Genomic DNA, 21,296 nt, shown 5'->3' with positions numbered 1-21,296 from the left:
TCTATAACAAAGTCAAATCAAAATTATATTATGCGTAAATTTGAGAAAATAGATAAGCCTTTAGTCTGGTTTTAAAGGTATGGAGAGAATTTGTAAACCATTCCAGCGGAAGGGAGAGCGATAGGAAAAGGCTCGGTTGTTAGCGGACTTCTTTTTAACTCTTGGAATGGAATGACTAATAGTCCAGAATCTTGAGAGCGCAGGGTGCAAGGTGGGTTATAGGGTGTAATTAAGTCAGACAGGTAGGAAGGTGCAAGCCCATGTAAAATTTTAGATGTTAATAAGAGGACCTTAAAATCTGCCCTTGCACGAATTGGGAGCCAATGAAGGGAAGCCAGGACAGGGGTAATGTGATCAAACTTCCTCATTCTGATCAGAATTCTTGCAGCAGCATTCCGGACCGGCTGAAGACTATTGGTACTAGAGGCAGACAGACCAGAGTAAAGAACATTGCAGTAATCGAGGTGAGACGTGACGAATGCGTGAACAATGGTTTCTGCATCAGCCATACTTAGAAAGGGCCTAATTTTAGCTATGTTAAGGAGGTGATAAAAGGCAGCTTTGGTTGTGTTCTTGATATGAGTGACTAGCGAGAGACTAGAGACAAAAAAAAGGGGGGGCGTCTCTACATCAGGGGCCGGTGGGGCCTGGCCCCAACACATGTATCATGCAGCAGCCCACAACACGATCAATAATTCAGTGTAACAATACATTACATATATATATATATATATATATATATATATATATATATACATACACACACACACACACACGTGTATGTACACGTACACGTACACGTATTTTTTATTTTTTTTGGTCTTCGTAACTAACATCGTTGTGTGTTTATTACATATGACAACGGTAGCGCTGTCCGACACATTCACAATATCTTCCTGTACATGTTGCGTAAAGGTCTGTAGTTCTCCTAGCAGTCTTTGTTCGGTGACAGTGGGGCGGGCCTGTTAGTGTTCGTTTAACCAACTGAGCAGTTGAACATTGTAGGCATGTTCATCGCGATTTCAATTATGGCTGTGGGTCACGATCATGTTGGCCCCCATGCTGAGAGCAGCCAATAAAAATATTAGAATGATATACGTCAAGATGTTTAGTAGATGCTGTTTAGGGTATCGCCGTTGCTACACAGCGAGCTAGTCATCACAGTTATGTTAGCCGCTACTACTAATAGCAAGGCAATATAATGAATCAAGTCGACTAAAGTTAAATTTAGTTCATTTGTGATCACATTGATGAAGTATGTTTGTGTTTGGATTCTTTGAGCAAGTAGGTTTGTGTGTAGTTTCATTGATGAGTTAGATGCTACCCATACAAGGGACATTCTAAGCCTTAAGGCTTAGCGAGGAAAAGCTTAACGTGGCTTAATGTTCCAAAACTGCAATCAATGGTCATCAGACTTCTCTCGGACATCTCGTCACAAACGCTTCCCCCCCGTAAAAAATCAAAACCAAAACCCCAGGAGTATGGCCGTTAACTTCTCACGTTAAGTGCTCTCCTCTCCATTGAGGCCCATTATAAGGGAAAAGCTTAACATGGCTTAATGTTCCAAAACAGCAATCAATGATCGCCAAATTTGTCTGACATCTCACATAGGAAATCCTTATGTACTTCAATTAGAATTTTTAAGATGGGAGAGAGCTCGTAACAAGAGATGTATGAGAGCAAATGGTGATCTTTGATCGTAGATTTGGCGTATTAAGCTGCGTTAAACTTAATGGACACTTAACGTGACATGGCCCTAACTACCATATTCCTTGGATTTTAGTTTTGCTTTTTTGATAGGAGATGGTGTTTATGACGTGTGAGATGTCAGTGAAAATTTGGTGATTACTGGATGCTATTTTGGAACATTAAGCCATGTTAAGCTTTTTTCATATAATGGCCATCGATGGAGAGGAAAACGTCTAATGTAAGATAACGTCCATACTAATAGGATTTTGGTTTTGATTTCTTGACAGGTGGAAGAGTTTATGACAAGACATGTCAGAGAGAAATTTGGTAAGCGTCGATCGCAGTTTTTGGAACATTAAGCCACGTTAACCCTTTTGACATTTTAGAATGTCCAGTTATTGGTGCCCCACCAGACTTTCCGTGTCAGAGATGCCACTGGAAAGGTAATCAAATCTGCAGCCTTCATTGATGGAAAAATCACTGCCTCCTCTGGTAAACAGCCCATTTTAAGACATAATTATGGTCAGCAGTTAGTGTAAACAATCAGGGCTCCTTTGTGCCAGTCTACAATTTGCCCTTACCCTGAGAGTGAGGTTGGAAGCACAAAATTTCTGTCAGCAAATATGCCAAAATCCAAAGTAACCTCTGGAGACCTCCAGGAAAAAAAAACCTGCCACTGACAGTCTAGAAAGTTGCAATACTATTTCCAAGGCTTTAAGGCTCAACTGAACCACCACCAGCGCCACATTATCCAAAGTCATGAAGTTCAGAATCGTGGTGAATCTTCCCAGGAGATGTTCATTGTGCCAGAATCTCTAAGATCAAGACCTAAAATTGTCCTAGGATTCAAAAATACTTGAGCTACATGCTGAGATGTCCACCGAGATGTTTCTCCACCAAAGTCCAGGACTAAGCCCCACTCAGATAGCCTTCAGATTCGGATTTTGCACGTTAAATTTGTGGTTGCAGTTAATCACCTGTGGTCCTGTGGATCCTATAAAATATGTTGGAAATTTATATTTGGATAAGCAATGAAAAAATGGCTGTTGTGTAGGTTCAATAGTTCAGAGTGTAGGGCCATAAAGTCATTTTAAACAATGTTTATGAATCTTCAACAAGTAATCACAAAATGATTTAGTGTACTGATGATTATTTTCACAAAACATTTTTAAAAATGATTCTATGAGAAAAAGCAGAAAAAACAAAAGGTTGTTTTTGCCTGCACACCGTTAGCTCTTGGTGTCCTTTTGCACTGTCATACCTGACCTATTGAACTTCAGTCTAGTGTTGGAGAAAAAAATGTTTCTTGGCCCGAGAAGAAGACATTGTAACAGCTATGTAGCCATTTTTGTGTGAGGTAATCAACATAATCATTTTGTATTAAGATTTCATAATTATATAGTCATTTATACTAAAGCAAATGTGTAAAGTTCTTTTATAAAGATGTGATCTGCGAATGGGGGAATAAAAAAAGGTCATTTGAGTTTGTCTCTGTGCTGATGGTCAAACATTCAAGGTTACATGGTGTGAGCCTTTTTTGGAGGAAATGAAAAGACTGTGTTGGAATATAGCCAAGGGCACTAAGATGAAACAGTGCTCTCATTTATTCTTTGTATTTCCAACAGTATTCTGATTTAGTCTTAGTCAAGACCAAGCAGGTATGAATCAAGTGTGTAATGATGTTTAGTGTGAGACACTACTCCTTGCATTCACCTTTGTTCATTTGTCAATGTAGGTGCCAATGTAAGACATACTGCTCACTTATTTTTTGACCTAGGTCACAGGTGTCACTTTCTGACTAGGTCATTAGGAAATGATGGTGTCTATCAAGATAGGCAAAGAAGGTGTTAGTCAAGACAGTCATCAGAGGACTTATCATTAGATAATCTTTGATATGCTTGTATAACTACATATTTTTGTATAACTATAAGTGGTGCGTGACGGTTAGTAAGTCACTCCCCGGACCTGACTCAGTTTGTTGTAAACTGCTCTCAAGTGGTTACAATACACTTATACTGCACCAGACTCTTCAAGATTTCGATTGCTTTTTGAAACTTAGAATTCATTGAAGACTTAGCACCAGAAGAGAAGTAAATGGTCTAGCGGTGGGACTCAGTTATATCTGGCCCTGACTTGGCAGTCTCCCCCAAACTAGTTTTCAGGATTTCTATATTCATAACTTTCTATACCCGTACATTAATGGGTGACTAAATGCTTGAATCTAGTTCTCAGGATTTCTGTACGTGTAACTTTCTACACCTTAAATTAATGGGTAACTAAATGCTTGAGCCTAGTTTGCAGGACTTCTATACCCATAACTTAATGGGTAACTAAATGTAGGCTATATTTTTGAGGCACTCTGTGCAATATACTTTTCATAAATGAATGTGGCAACCCTTCACCTGCCACTATGCCAGAAATGTGACTTAATAATGAAGTGATAGAACTAGATTCCTCTAACCTTTTCCCTAACTACATGCATTCTGAGTTTGGCACTCTGACAGGTGCATTCCTTTCTCCCTCACCTCTCCTCGGTCCCCCAGCATGGAGTCAGGTGGTTTGGGCAGCTGCTGCCCACTGATGATCTTGAGCACCAGCTGTTTCTTAGGATAAGCTGGAAGAGGGTCATCACAGAGCGGGTTGAATGAGCCTGGAACACAGAATCTTATCAGTCACTGTTAAGACATGGGTGTAACCTTAGCATACTCACTTGCCTGATGGCCCCTCTTCCTAATGAACAGTATTTGAGAGCAGGACTATATCTCTTCAGGAGCAAATTCAAAAAAGCATTGTAAACAGACTTTTCCTCACAGATTTCAATTTATATTTTGATGTATTTCTTCTCCTGTGATCGTAACATATCTTTATATAGAATGTGTGTTTATAATTAGATCAGCCTACATATGTTGATCTGTTTATACACAACCTACATCATATATACATACTAGAGTGTGTACTGAGACAGCATTATCTGTATCTGTTCAGTCAACAAATTATTTGTCTCTGTATCTGTATTTGAAGAGTAGACCGGACGTGAGCATGGTTTATAATGGTAGTCACGTTAAATTGGGCAATGCTGTATTTTCTAACCTAATATTATTGGCAATACAATTTTGTGCCTTCACACCATCAAATTGATTTAATATTTGCATACAATTAGTTATGAAATATATATTCCACATCCTCATACTGTGCTTTTCATCTCTCACTTTTATTTTTCTTGTTAACTAAACTAAGTATTAGTTAACTGTTCTAAACCTCACCACCCCTTTGTGGGACACTGAACAATCAGAAACTGAAAAAATGTTTTATAAATCAAAAGATCTTGTTTTGTATTGGAAATACATAACTATTTACAGTAAAGATATATAGAAAATATCCTTCAGCTGAAGGGAATCGTCTTAAATTCCAATGATGCAGTGTTTGCGATTCTTGATGTGTTAACGTTACTGCAGTTCGCTAGGGAAACGTAAATTACTATTTCACAACAGTAACTTGCACTGACTCGGTGGGGGCGACTACAGAACATAGCTATCACTTTTCAGTATCACGTAGTGAATGAAACAACTTTCGACCAGGGTTTTTTGTTTTTGTTTTTTTTTCCAATGGAGGAAATTAACACATACAGCTAAAAACTACAGGTTGCGGTGGTAAACCAGCTGACACGACAGGCTTTTGTATCGCTAGCTCCCGTACCTTACTCAGTGGGGGCGACTACAGTACATAAAGCAATCCCTTTTCAGTAATGTGTAGTAAATGAAACAACTAGTTAGTGGAATTAAAGTCCTATGTTGCAAACAGAATGGGCATTTTTATCTTGTGGCCATCCACAATGATATGAATTGATTTGAAGAAACATAATGGCCGACTCACAGACATGTGAATCCCACAGATGGTGATAATTCAGTGATGAAACGTGCTGGTGTGTTGTAATTAGACATCTCTGTACCTTTACACATAGATGGAGGTTTAAGAACATAGCCAATGCCTCCATTCAGCATAAACTTCGCCCTGTTCAGCTGCATCATTCTTCCCTCTGTCTGATAGTTCAGTGCCACTGAAGCATATCAGGAGAAAAACAGCCAAGACATTGTCAAGAAAATTAACAAATATATTCACTCATTTTTTTCAGCTTTTTAAGCTGGTTCTCCATAAGGAGGGAATCACAGAATGATTTTTCTTGTTCTTGCAAAGTCAGAGCATGAGAACAATTTTTCAAATAATGAAATGAACTAACAAGTAAATAAATAAATAAACAAGTAAATAAAACCTAACAAGAAGTGAAAGGACCTAGATGTTTTACAGCACATGAATACTGAACCATTTACTATGGTGTTTGAGAAGATTTGATTAATTTTCCCTCTCCGTCTCTTTCTCAGAACTCACATACATCCAGCATACTCTTTCCCTCTTTCTCTCCCTCAGTCTCATCCTCTTTCCTCACTTCATTGCCCTCTCAATCCTGTTATCTGTATTTTTTTTTACTTCCTTTCTCTCATTTAAATTTCATATTGCTCTGTGATGTTCTGTCTGACTATTCATTGGTCTTTTACCAAAATGTGAGAGAATGTGTGCACACATACTGGGACATCAGTGAGTGCGTGTGAGAAAGTGAGTGAGAGAGAGTGTGTGTGTTATCAGCACTATGTGGTAAAGAACAAGCTGACCCCCCCCCCCACCCACACACACATACACACACACACACACACACACACACACACACACACACACACACAAATCGGCCTAATGTTTCAGTGGAGCTGTTGTATTAAGAGCATGGTGACAGCCCTCAGGACGATCAGATCAACTCAAAATGAGCTCAGATCAGCTGATCCCAGAACCAAGCACCAATTACACAGATTACACTTTAATCCAAAAACTCCCAAGTGTGTCTCTCTGTACTCTGGACAAGCCCAAAAATTAGAAACAACTTGTAACCCACAAATGGATTTCTCTTTAAACTGAGCATAATCACAGTTGGAATGTGGACACAAGAGCAGTGAAAAGGGCTTTGCATGTCATGTGTAGGAATTTTTACTACAGATAATGTTCACTTGTAATTGTAGTAGTGCACACAGCATACTAAAATAGAATTTTATCATACATTAGTGGTGCTTTTGTGTATGTGTGTGTGTGTATGTGTGGGTGTGTGTGTTGAGTAGCTATGGACACATGTATATGTAGGTGCACTCACCTAACTGGCATCCCATGTTCCAGTATGTCTGTGGATTGAAGTTGCTGGAGTCAATGCGATAGGCTGAGGGGTAAACGCGCGAGAACTGATGCTGGTTAAACACCAAGAAATGCTCTGCCCGGTTGTGTACCAACTGCTGAGCCCGTGTCTCACTGAAGGATAGTACATTACACAGAGAACCTGAGACCAAAGAGAGATAGAGAGATTGGTAGAGGAGCAAAAGCCAAGAGAGAAGACAGAAGCCTCATTCATCCCAAGAGGACATGCTACGTTCAGGTCACACTGACTAATGTATATGTGAGACAAAAAGACTGGAGAGAATGAGGGTGAAAGAGAATAAAACAGGAGAAACTGAGACAAGTGAGGAGAAAGAAGTATTGTGTGCAAGAGGAGAGGGAAATGTAGAGGATGACAGATGTGACGAGGAGACAATCTTGTCTTACCCTCATCCAGCCCATCCTGACATGCCACACAGTTAGTGAGGACCACAAGGTCCGACAGATCTCGGCTAAGTTTCATTGTTTTCCTCCGCTTCCCTGCACCCCTTCACCCAGAGGCAGAAACACAAAGTGTATTAGACACACACAAACATTCTAGCAAGGCTATTGTATTGTGCACAAACCTGAGCATGTGTGCAAGATTTTCACACTTGTCACCAGTTTTTGTACATTATATTATTACATTTCTGTACACATGGTGGCAGTGTTGCAAAAACCACATTAGGTAGGAAAAGACAAATTTCACTAGAAATGCCTCTCTATTTCAGTAGATAACCAGTAAGTGTCTGTCTGCATAACCTTCAAGTGTAACATTCAACATTTACAAATGCATCTGCACAGACTCACACATACTCAAAAATAGAGGACAGAGTGTGTGGAGAAATGATTATACACAACAGGGAAGCACATCAAAGAGGAGGAAGCAGGGAGACAGATTGTGACTGAGAGACACAGACAAGCTAAACCAAGAGAGAGAATGAAACAGAGATGGTATCTCCAATAACATATTGGATATATACCATATTAGATATTTGGACACAACACATCAGGTTTAAGCAGTTCCTGGTGCAAATGTCCTGATCTTATGAAGAAAAACTCATAAAAATGTTTACTTTGCAAAAAAGTGCCAGTCAGCATACATCTCTTGTATGGCTATGACAGTGAGAGCAGAGGAGACAACAGTAGACATGAAATGGTGTTTATGAATATCTGTCAGTTGAGTTTAGGATTATAAATGGCAAATGCCATTTAGAATACTCAGTGCAGGAAAACACTAATGACAGACTAATGGCCTTTGTGTTACATGACTTTGCTTCCTCGTCCTGCAGTGAGGATGCTGTGATGGGATCTGCATTGAAAGCTTTCATCCCTCTGGACCACACGCATGCTTTCATAGAGAACTACTCATTTGTGGACTGACATTTATTCTCTTGCTCTCCAGCATCAAACACTTTACTTCATTTCTCTCTCTCCCTCTCTCTCTCTCTTTTTGTCTCATCATTCCTGTAACTCTCTCTCTCAGGCTGACTTTTTCCATTCTTCTCTTTTCATGTCCTTACATGTTTTTTTCTCTCGTGTATGTCCTCCTGTTTCCCCACACTTCTCTCTGTGCCAGAATTACTTTCCCACTGTCTCCTTTACCCTACAGCACTCTCTCTCTTAATTCCAACCTAAGATCCTGAATGCAGATAGAGTGGTTGCTCTGATTGGGCCTTGGGCTGTGACCCAATTCGTCAGACAGCTCAGACCAGCTCATCACTTCACCAGGTCATCAGACTAGCAACACGCAGCATCACTTCACAACCCCACACCAAAAACTGACATATCAAAGCCGATGATGAAACAGATTTAATACATTTACAGAACATTAAAAACCACTTTGTCCACCCATAACAGTGAGCAGGCATGATTTTTTTTTGTGCACTTTGCACATCTGATAGAAAATGTACAACTTTTCACAAAAAGTGATCTTCTGAAGAGGTTGCTCAGTTGAAAGAGTGAAGGAGATGCGAAAATAGCCAACTGCAGGTCGGAAGAGAGGGAGAGCACCTGTTGAACTGCCCCCCAGCCTCTTTTCCAGACACCTCCTGCAGCCCATCCTCATCTGTGTCTGCACTCTTCAGCCTATACCTGGAATGTCGCTGTGGATGGATGGGAACACACATCTTTATTATCTTTAAAATGACTCCCAGCAAATAGCTAGTGTTCAGGCCATTAACTCATATTAGAGCTCACCACTGCTGAGCACGATACAAACTCAAACAATATTTAAACTTAAAACTTTATCATTAACCCTACACTTAACTGACATCAGGAAGCTTGAATCACAGCCTCTGAACAGGTCTCTCTTCCACTTTATCTGTCCCAAAAATTCATGAGAAGCTGTCATCCTATTAAACTGGACTGGTCCAGCTTGGGGAGGTCACTTATTTAACTGGGTGTCTCCCTGGACTGGGGTAGTCGTGTTTAATCTCTAGGTCATCTTTCTCTCTTGCTGTTTGCATCTGTCTTTTGCTATATTTCTAAAAGATGTTCTCACCTTGTGCTTCAGGTTACTTATGAAGGAACGACTCTGCGATTTCTTCAAACCCCCCTCTTTGGAGTTCTAGAAAGAAAAATGAAACAAGGGATATCACAAACTGTTGTTTAAGCACCAAAAAAATGCAGAGACCAGTCATTTCAGAGGACAGTAATCTCCACACACGTGACAATTTTTCAAGCATTCAAGCAAGTATACACTGGGTTTTTACAAAATTCCTACTGGATCCTTTGGTAAACAAGTTTTCAAACTCACTTGACAAGCCCAGGAGTGAAGGGTGTGTGTGTATGTGTGTGTGTCTAGAAGGTGATCGGTGCTGAACCCACATATCAGATTCAGATAGTAAAAGTCAAAAAAGCCACCAGGACAATGTCAAGACCAGTGATAATGAGGCAGAACAAATTAAATATCCACAAAACACAGCTATAGCTGCTGATTTCTGTTATGCACTTCCATCTACAGTCTGTGGTTTCTGTTATGTACTACCATCTACAGTCTGTGGTTTCTGTTATATACTGCCGTCTACAGTCTGTGATCTCTTTCACGTACTACCATCTAAAGTCTGTGATTTCTTTCACACACTACCATCTGAAGTCTGTGATTTCCTTTACGTACTACAATCTAAAGTCTGTGATTTCTGTTATGTACTACCATCTACAGTCTGTGCCAGAGTGACCGTGACTGGACACAGTGGCTGTGTGTGATCAGACGCAGTCTAAGGGAGGCAGAGCAGGACAGAGGCCCAGTGCAATCGGGTGGATGAAGAGTGGGATTGGCTAGAGCTTTGGTGTACCTTGCGCAGGTTTTTCTGCAGGCCTCCGTGAGTGGCACGGAGCAGTGCATGGATGGAGAAGCTGTCCGTGTCCTCCTTGTCTCCAATCTGAGACTCCTTTAGCAGAAAGTCCAGTTTCTTCCTAATGTAAGATTCCACCTGGTGCTGATTGGTGCCATTACTCTGTACACAGAGGAAGAGGAGTCATCTCTCACACTAAGCATGTGCATTAAAACCGTTTCTGCAACTAAGCACAGACATAATTCTCACACTCTCAACACTTACCAACACCTCTTAGACAGGTTCTCTTGGTACAAGGTCATTCCCAAATTTCACCAGTCACCAGCCAAATCAGAGTTTTATTGCATTTCAAAGCAGTGTCTTAATATATCAGGCTTTTATAATGGAAGCTTGGCCCAGATGATGTGTTGTGTACATTTTGAAACTTGCACAGTACAGAAAAGAAAAACATTGCAAGAGTCAGTAGTCATACATCAGCTGTCTGACACAATAACTGTTCTGCTGCTTGAGGAGTTCAGAGCTCAACAAAGACAATCCTACAGACAAACACATCACACCTTTAATTAGGTAATGAAAGAAGTGGGAAATGAACTGCAGAAGTAAACAGGGTCAAATGATGCGAGACACTGAAACAAATGATAATGCCCTGTACTGGTCAGTAACATGTATGGAAAACAACTCAGAGTGAGAGGTTGGAAGGAAAGAAAGAAAGAAAGAAAGAAAGAAAGAGAGAGAGAGAGAGAGAGAGAGAGGGAGAGAGGGAGGAACATACTAACTTGAACCACTGATTGTTCTATTGAGAAGGAACACTGGGCCTCATTCACCAACTGTTCTTAAGAAGAAATCCGTTCTTAAAACCTACTTATGCAGTTTCTGACATTCACCAATGCTTTCTTATTTGGGATTTGTTTTTAGGTAAGAATCTACATACACTCAAGAGCATACTTGCGCACATTTGAGGGCTGACATGTTTGTGCAAAGTAATTGACTAGAGTTTACTTCAATTCTACAGTTGTATAATGTTATAGGATTTCAATTAGGCCTACAATAATCTTTATCATTTATATTATTTTTAATAATTATTTTACAAAGCATCATGGTCTTTTAAAATAAATAAACACTAACACTTCATGTAACACTCCAGAATGTAGTGCATATTTATTCAGACTTTTGTACGACAAACAAAAAAAGCAATACGAGAATATTATAGCTGATGGAGACTGTTAAATGAGAAGTAGTTTTACATACACTACTTATGTGTTATCCTATCTGAAACCACACAGGCAGGTGTGTGAGAATCAATCAGTTCAACTTTTACATATGGATAAATATTAAATATACCTGGACAGAGCAGACACAGCCATTGTAGCCCTCACTCCTGTCTGCTACTGTACGCGCATTGCATTGAACCATTAACACAGGAGCAGAATTGGTGGCACAAGCTACTTGTTGGTTGTTAGAAAATAACTCAGAATGACGAGAAATAAAGTCAGAATTGCAAGAAAAAAAGTTGGAGGGTTTTTTTTTTTTGTGGCTGAAACTGGCTTCCATAGATGTATGCATACAGTGCTGCAGTCTCATGCCCTTTATGGGGATTGGCAGGGTATTTACCCATACCAATTTGGAACTGGCACGTGCTTTCAATTTACAAGAACAATGGGATTCATCATTATAAGAGCAAAGATGCGAACAATTCTGTGGCTTAAGAACACGTCATGAATCTGAGGTGGACTTTTTCTTAGGACCTTTCTCAAGAACAAATTTAAGAAAAAAACTTAAGATATTGGTGACTGAGGCCCATTGTTTTTCCACTTTTGTTGATGTGAAATGTACCCCAAATTAGAGAAAGACTCCTATGGTGTGTTATGGAGTGGTTATCACATACTACAATGGTTCAGGCCTTTAAACCACCAGTTTATATCCATGGCCCAGTTCAGGCCTTTAAATCACCAGTTTATGTCTATGGCCCTGTTTAACCTTACCTGGTTTTACAGATCTGCAAATTACTGTATGGAGTTTCATGAAAACACAGCTCACAGAAGTGAGTTACATTTTCAAATAGAAAAAAAACCCCATAAAATTATGTCTGACTGGAAGGACCTGACCTCAGATAAATAAAAGCATACTGTAGAAGAGACTACAACTCTCATGCTGCCACTCTGCCATTTCTAGGCACGAGAGAGGAAAGCATCAAATGAGATGAGAGAGAAGAGATCCAAATAAAACCTTTAACTGTGTCTCATGAAAGGCCTCAGTGGGTTGTTAAAAATTAATTAGTTTTAACAAAACAACTGTAGTATTTTGTCAAACCTGGCTGAACATCCACATAAAATAGCAATTAGTGGAATCTCCCGGAATTGATGAGACTACTGTCTCCTCATCCGAGCAGGTGGCCAGGGTTTTCAGTCCTCTCTGTCTCACTGACAGAACTTGATAGGAGAAGTTAGACTGTGTACAGGTTCATTTCACAGTGTACTGCCCTCCTAATGGTGTTTTGTAACCAAAATTAGACACCCAGCCAAACTCCCTCAATAAGCAACACAAGAGTCAGGACGTAGCTTTCTAGCTCCAAGTTTAATGCGGACTCTTGTAGAACATGTTGACAAAGTAAGAGAGCAAAACTGAAACAATAGAAATGTGCATCGAGCCCCTTCCTCACACAACAGTGCATCGAGTTACTTATATACGGATAATAAATGTATAGCCATATGTTTGTCAAGCACTACATATAAAGCCAAACAGAACGAACTGTGCTCAAAATATTGTAAATGTGATTTATATACTACAGGGGCACAACGTAACATGTCTTATAGTACGGGCACCTATCAGCCAGTATCTAACTTTAATCAAATATAAGCGTAGAGACGTCGCATCGACAATCAAGATTCGTCAACACTGAAAGGTAACCTTACAAACAATAAAAGATTACTCACAGGCAATGCTTACGATGGGGCAAATGGAGGACTTACAAGGGATGTTAGGATGCTATGTTGATCTGCTTAGATCTCCCTTACAACTGAAGCGTGTAGTCCGCTTCCTGTTTCCTGTTCATACTGCTGCAATACCACATTTGACCTAAAACAAACTCAACAACTAAAACATTAGACCAACTGCCTGGAGGGCAGAATACACAGAGTTGATTTTAAACCTTCAGAGGAGAAACTCTCATACAGAGCAAATTATAAAGTTCTGACCAGAAGCACTGTGTGTTTAAATAACCTCCACAAATCATGTACATTCTCTGAAAAGTACTGTAGAGGTCCCTGTAATAGAATTGTGCATTAGTTGATTACTGTGTTCTAATATCCATTATGGTATTTTTCAAGGGACAAATCAGTCTGATGGGTATCTCGGCAAATGTTGGTGCCCCAGCATTCAAACCACTTCAGTCAGAATCACTGTGGGAGATTACGGAGCATTATCAACTGGGCATTTTACTGCTTTTGTTGAACATTTTACAATGAAAACAAGTTATTCTTGAGATAGGAATTGCATTATAATGAATTCTGTTATAATCAGACCCTTACTGATGGTTGGCCAAACAGTGCCGAACAATAAAGTTACAGGACTGAGGCAACAATACAGTGTCTCAAAAATTAAAGACTTGGAACAGAGAGAGAGAGAGGGAGAGAGAGAGAGAGAATAAGACCAACATGCAGAGGAGATGATAAAGAGTGAAAGTGTGGTGGGATGGTGTGAAAAGAGATACACTAATGCAGCATGTGGGAGGCGTGAGTGATACAGAAAGAGAAAAAGAATTAGAGATCAAAAAAGTGTGTTAACAAGAGAAAGGCTAATATTGACAAAATCCTTTTTTCTCTGACCTCTCAATTTCACATTTTTAGACCTGTTAGTATGTCTGAGTGTGTGAATGTGTGAGCGTGTGTGTGTGACTGCGTGTGTGTGTGTGTGCGCATGTGCTCTCAGAGTTAGGATGACTCACAATGCTATTCTTCAGCTTGAAATCATCTTCAATCTCATCAGCGCTATCGTCGTCAGACACCTCCCCCTCCTCCACGTCTGCTGACAGGTACGGAGACAGCCGTTTCCCCTGGAATATGCGAGAAACATTTCAGATTTTGGAATTTGTTGCATAAAGAGTGGATGCAGGAAGAGGCAGACCCTTAACCTTCAACACACAGCAGTGGCCCCACACATACATGGCTTTCTTGTTCCTCACAGGGCATACCCAAGCAATGAAGGATTGTGCTTTTGAAACAAAACAAGACTTCCACCTCCGTAAGGGATTCAGTTTTTTAGCTCTTCGTTTTTCCTTGTGGGACATATTCATTCTATGCATGCAAAGCAAAACAATTATTTCCATTCAGGTGTGAAATGTGATTGAATAGGGGAGATTAAAAGAATGTGGGATGGGTCAGTTTAACTAAGATGAGTAGATTGTGGAGAAGAAGCGACATTCACTACTGAAGACACGGTGGACACGCAGACACTACAGGATCACAGCACATAGTGGCAATAGCCAATGTCCAGGGCGAGTCAATGATCTTCATTTAAAACGCCTCTCTCTGTCCTGCCTGCAGAAACGAAAAGGATCATTAGTTTCAGGATCATTAAACCTTCTCCCCCACAGCAAAGCCTCCCCCTCTCTCCTGTCCTCTGGGTGTGACAAGGGAAATAACAGGACTAGGGTTAGATATCAGCACTGACCCCTCATCCTGACAGCTCCAGTGGACAGAGCAGGGAGATGAGCCAGTTTAGAATAACCACTCAATGTCATAAAGTCTGTGTGTGTGTGTGTGTGTGTGTGTGTGTGTGACAGAGAGGAGTGAGTGGAAATGGGGAAAAAATGAAGGTTAAAGTGTATGTCTACAGTAAAGTATTCAGTGGTTGTGTTGTAGGTGCAGTGACATTGGAGATTGAGCTAGTATAGTGTATAGGTAAGATGTGTAGGGATGCATGCTCAAACAAAAGAGGCTAAAACCACCATTCTCAAAGTGTGGATCGTGGCCCATGCAGGACATGTGGGCACATTTTGTGGCCCATGCAGGACATGTGGGCACATTTTGAAGACAAATTATATTAAAGCAAAGAAAAGAGGCAAAAAAATATATCACTGAACAGTGGTTAATTCACAAATCATTTCACCATGATGGACAAATGTCTGCAATAAGCGATAATTTCGTGATCAGCCGAGCACCTCACTGGGACCAACGTGTCTCTTCATTCTCCGTATACTTACTATCATCTTTGGAAAAACAAAATCAACCTCAAATATAAACTGTTCACATTATGGACATTAATGAACCAAAGTGACAAATTCAACAGGCTTCGTCCCAGTTGCATTTAGGTGTGTTGATCAAATTCCAGAGAGTCCCTGGTGTGAGGCATCATCTAAACTTGGAAAATGGGGAAAAAAAAAGAAGCTGTGCCTCAGTCAACCTGAGAAGTAGTGCAGTGTAAACTACGGGGCTTTCATTTGAGTGACAGGTAGCTAATCTGACTTTACATGGATCAGAACTGGCTCTGTTGTCCTCAGGTCCTGCAGAGCAGAGTGCTGGCCTTGCCATCTGCCCTTACCCACTCTACACAGTGCCCCGTTGTTACTGGTTCATCAAACTCTGTCTCTTCTCATGCCACCAACATCCCTCTGTACTGACGACCGGCTATCCTCTCGTTTACTCACTCCTCTATTTTTCTGTTCATTTCTGATCTTCTGTATTGTCATGGTGGAATCCCCTAGTTTTTGTTTGTGATTTTGGTCATCTCCTTAACAGGAAGAATAAGATAACAGAACAACCATTCTGTGTATCAGTGTCTAATAAAACCAAGACTGAATCCGTGATTAAAATATAGTAAGCAAAACAAGGTGTTACCTTGAAAGTTTGAAATACTTTCAGATATTTTAGATGTATACAGTTGGTGTGTTTTGAATACAGATTGCACTTACCCCATCAAAACAGTGTCTCATTTCTAAATAAAAAAAAAAAAAATCATATGTTGCCAAGGTGCGTAAAATGCTAAACTTCACAAAATGAGAACTGGGAGGTTTTACTGTGTTTGTATCATACTGGCAAAGCTTTGTGCCTGATCTACCTCCTGCATAATCCCCTGCTGGAGCACCTACCTCCAAATGCCCAACAAGGGGAGCTACAGCCCCTGTCTATACCATCCAGCTAGATTATGGCCACACACACTAACTCCTGTACCATCAAGGATGAAAAGTCTGACATTCTCATTTCTAACTTTCATTCATATTGACTTGAGTTTCTGTAAAATCAGCCTCATTCTTGAGTGTGGAGCAGCTTGTGTGACCAGCATGGTGTTCCTCTCATCCCTTGCTGGGCTGGGCTTCGCGGGATCTACATTCGCATGGTTCAAGTCCCATGTGTCCGACCGTTCTTACCAGGTCTCTTGGAGGGAATCGGTCTCCTCCCCCTGCCCTTTCCACACTGGAGTCCCACAAGGTTCTGTACTTGGTCCACTCCTCTTCTCTCTCTACACCAGATCACTCGGTCAAGTTCTCTCTGCCCATGGTCTTTCTTACCACTGTTACGCTGATGACACACAGCAGTTCTTCTCCTTCCCCCCCTCTGACTCTCAGGTTCTGCCTTGCATTGCAGCCTGCTTAGCTGACATTGCCTCCTGGATGTCCGCTAACCATCTCAAACTCAACCTGGAGAAAACAGAGCTTCTGTTTTTTCCCGCTAAGAACAACCCAGCGATCGACACCGCAATCACCATCAAGGGATATGTGGTGTTCCCCACCAGAGCAGCCAAAAACCTTGGCATGACCCTTGACAATCAGCTGACCTGCTCCAGTTACATCGCGGCAGTCACTCGATCCTGCAGATTCTCCCTCTACAACATCAGGAGAATCCGCCCCTTCCTCACACAACAGGTGACCCAGCTCTTGGTCCAGGTGCTTGTCATCTCCCGCCTGTACTACTGCAACGTATTACTGGCTGGCTTGCCGACCTGCGCCATCAGGCCGCTCCAGCTCATTCAGAATGCCGCTGCACGCCTGGTATTCAACCTCCCTAAGCACTCTCATGTCACTCCGCTCCTCACTGTGCTCCACTGGCTTCCAGTAGCAGCCCGCATCCAGTTCAAGACACTGGTGCTGGCCTACCAGGCCACAAGAGGCTCCGCCCCATCATACCTTCAGTCCCTGATAACTCCTTATACCCCTGCTAGAACCCTCCGCTCTACAACCTCTGGCCAACTGACAGTCCCCTCACTGCGGGAGCCCGGCAGCCGTTCTTCCCAACCATGTCTCTTCTCCGCCATTGCTCCGCGGTGGTGGAACAACCTCCCTCATGCAGTTAGGACTGCGGAATCTCTTGCCATCTTCCGCAGGAAACTGAAAACCCACCTCTTCAGGACCCACCTGTACCCCACTGCCTAACCTCCCTTTCTTTATATATATATATATATATATATATATATATAAAATACTAACCTTGTCTTGTATTTGTGTTTGTCATTCACTGTCAAAGAATTCCAGGAGCACAATACGAAGGGTAAATTAACGCACAGCCTTATTGTGATCTCTGTTTATGAGGTAATAGAATCTGACTGATGCATTTATTGTAAGTCGTTTTGGCTAAAAGTGTCTGCTAAATACCAAATTGTAATTAAACGCTGTGGTGATCCTAACATGTTAAACACTGTGGTGTTCCTAGCACATTAAACACTAGTGTCTTGTGTAGCTAGATTGCACTCTGCCACATAATGACTCTCACCTGTTTCAGCCAAAGCTGTCCAGCCACAATGCTTCAACCATCACAAAACATTTTCAAATGTGGATCAGTTTTCATATTGAATTGTATTGGACAATACTGGAATCCACGGGATTGTTTGGTGTTATTTCATCACATATAGCCCCATCTGGGCGGCATGGTGGCGCAGTGGGTAGCTCTGTTGCCTCACAGCAAGAAGGTTTTGGGTTCGGTTCCCAGCCGGGTTGCCAGGGTCCTTTCTGTGTGGAGTTTGCATGTTCTCCCCGTGTCTGCGTGGGTTTCCTCTGGGAGCTCTGGTTATCTCCCACAGTTAGGTGAATTGGAGACACTAAATTGCCCTACTAAAATGTGTGTGTGTGTGAGTGTGTTTGTCTGTGTGTCTGCCCTGCGATGGACTAGTGACGTGTCCAGGGTGTTTCCTCGCCTTTCGCCCTATGAGCGCTGGGATAGGCTCCAGCGCCCCCCGCAACCCTAATCAGGATAAGCGGCTTAGATAATGAGTGAGAGAGAGATGAGAGATAGCCTGATCTCCTCTCTCTCTCTCTCTTGTTACATGTCATCACAATTCTTATGCTTCTCCTCCACATACAGGCAGTTCAAACTGAAATTCAGCATGCAGCTTTCCCATTGATATTCCTCTGGGATTCAGTCCTGGCTTGCTTTTTAAAAGGGTTTATATGCCAGAATGCATTTAGGTTGTGTACTGACCTTATGTGATCTGTAGAAATTTCCTAAATGAGGTTCTGCTCTCTTAATGAGATCCATAAGGATCTCTCTTCCATAAGGATCTTACGCTCCAGAGCGAATGTGTTGGACAGTTTCGTCTGACTTATTTCAGTTCACAGCCTCACTCCTGCTCTCATTAGAGCTTGTTTACCTTCCCTGAGCACGAGAGACTACTCTTTTTTGAAAAGGATGTAATCCATTTACGATGTTAAAGTCTTACAAAAAGCCAGAGGATAATATCTTTAAAATGTATCTTAGATGGTGTTCAACACTGTAGGATCACAGTAGTTTCCTCACAAAGATTCAAGGACTTTTAATCTTGAAGTAGACGCAGCATTCACTGGATTCTCTCTGCTAATCTTCCAAACGTGCCTCTACTCATTTCAGGTCCAGAGGACTGATCGTTGTGACATGTTACACATCGTCAATGTCAGCAATGAACAAGCAATCCCGTATAGTTCGTATTTAGAGAAAAGTCCACAGATTTGCAAATATTAAAGATATTTTATGTGAGAGCATGGCAGACACATGGCAGACAGATCCGTTTTGCCCCCCTCTCTAACGTCTAATGTTTTGTGTCTTGGTCCATAAATACATACCCACACCTCCTCGCGTGTGCATGCATGTGGATCGTTGGCTTCATTATGGATGTATATCTTGGCTTGTCCTATGAGTCCAGATTACTCCTGGCTGTCCTCCTGGCTAACGTCCAGACACAAGTCTCCACAATCTTTTTTTTTTTTTGCCAAACCTCATACCCTGTACATCTGTATACTGAACTCTCATGATGTAAAGGCATGTTGATTTTGGGCAAATAACTCTGCAGCTCTCCACTGCTCAGGACTGCACTAGTAATAATAATAATAAAATAATAATAGTACAAATTTATTTAGAGCCCAGTCTCGCTATTTATAGTCTCAAAGGGCTCTACATGTCTATAACAAATTCAAATCAAAATTATATTATCCATAAGTTAGAGAAAATAGATAAGTCTTTGGTCTGGTTTTAAAGGTATGGAGAGAATTTCTATAGGTAAACCATTCCAGAGGAAGGGCGAGCAGGAGGAAAAGGCTTGGTTGCTGACGGACTTGTTTTTAACTCTTGGAACGACTAACAGTCCAGAATCTTGACAGCACAGGGTACGAGGGAGGTTATAGGGTGTAATTAAGTTAAATGGGTAGGCCGGCGCAAGCCCATGTAAAATTTTAAATGTTAATAAGAGGACCTTAAAATCTCCCCTTGCATGAATTGAGAGCCAACGAAGGAAAGCCAGAACAGGAGTAGTATGATCAAACTTCCTTGCTCTGGTCAGGATTCTGGCAGCAGCATTCTGGACCAGCTGAAGACTTTTGTTAATAGAGGCAGGCAGGCCAGAGAACAGAACATTGCAGTGATCGAGACAAGACATGACGAATGTGTGAACAGTGGTTTCAGCCATACTTAGAAAGGGCCTAATTTTAGCGATATTATGGAGGTGATAAAATAGGGTGACCATATTTTGGTGTTCTGCTAGTCTTTAATAAGACAAATAACTGCTAGCATAATTACGGAGCTCCTAAAGTCCCGACGCGTAAGACTTTATCTTGTGCTCACAAGATAATTTATTATAAATTCATACGCGTCTCTAATGACTTCAGATGCACACAGCAACCAATAGGTTCTGTTTAGGTGGACATGAACACCTTGGTAAAACTAACGAGTAGCACAAAGCTACTCTTCAACCAGCTCACCCACCAAACTTCATTCTTCATTCTTGTAATATTATGATTTTTTTCCCTTGCAACAATACTTTATTCTCATAATATTATGAATATTTCTCAATTACGACTTTATTCTCGTAATATTACGTCTTTATTCTCGAAACTGAAGATTTTTTTCTCCTTTTTTTTTCTCCTTAATGTGGCCCTAATAGTCCATCACATTCCCATGACCAAGTCATCAAAATGAATTTGTAGAAATTCCAAAACTAGTACCAAAAACGAGTTATCCATAAAAACATACTTGAGAAAGCAACAGGGGAGATGGCTAACCAGAAGTAAAGATACCCCCTCCCGTCTCAGACCGAAAAGACCGCCATCACTGCGTGAAAAAGGCCTTTTTCTTTCCATTCAAGTTTTAGTGGCGTCACGGCTCTCTTAAGGTCTCTTGGCTGTTGCTGCGGTGTTAACGGTAATGAATGAGATACAGTTTAACCAATGTTTATGACATGATAGTGTACATGGCAGTCCATTGCTGGCGTGTGACAGGGCAGGACGTAAAGAAAAAGGTCAAGGCAATGCAAATGCACACGCAATGAATGGTGACTGTGGTCAAATCCTGGACAAGTTTGGCAATTTAGAAATCCCAGCTGGACGTAGTTTTTAGGTCCAAAAAAGAGGACATGTCCGGGAAAAAGAGGGCATACGGTCACCCTAGGTTGTGTTTTTGACTAGCGAGAGACAAGAGTCAAAAGTCACACCAAAGTTTTTAGCTGTAGAATTTTGAGAGATGATGCAGTTGTAAAAATTTAGGGTACTAAAAAGACTACTAAAAAGATGCTTATGTGTAGGGGGACCAATGACCAGAATTTCAGTCTTGCCTGCATTAAGCATCAGGAAATTTGAAGACATCCAACCCTTAATAGCACAAAGACACCCCTCTAGGTTAGCAAATTCAG

General features: G+C 41.2%; 1 protein-coding gene across 1 annotated transcript in view; it reads right to left on the bottom strand.

Annotated features, from left to right (window-relative positions):
- Window positions 1–21,296, bottom strand: part of plch1 (phospholipase C, eta 1) — a 77,404-nt gene that overhangs the window by 6,904 nt on the left and 49,204 nt on the right. Inside the window, 8 exon segments of the mRNA XM_030765249.1 lie at window positions 4,215–4,339; window positions 5,639–5,746; window positions 6,884–7,063; window positions 7,327–7,427; window positions 8,932–9,023; window positions 9,422–9,487; window positions 10,215–10,376; window positions 14,158–14,265. Of these exon segments, the coding sequence (XP_030621109.1) occupies window positions 4,215–4,339; window positions 5,639–5,746; window positions 6,884–7,063; window positions 7,327–7,427; window positions 8,932–9,023; window positions 9,422–9,487; window positions 10,215–10,376; window positions 14,158–14,265 (942 nt within the window).

This window comes from Chanos chanos, chromosome 2, assembly GCF_902362185.1.
Source record: "Chanos chanos chromosome 2, fChaCha1.1, whole genome shotgun sequence".
NCBI classification, from domain to species: domain Eukaryota; kingdom Metazoa; phylum Chordata; class Actinopteri; order Gonorynchiformes; family Chanidae; genus Chanos; species Chanos chanos.
Note: the sequence above shows the minus strand (reverse complement) of the source record. Positions and strands in the feature narration are given on the sequence as shown.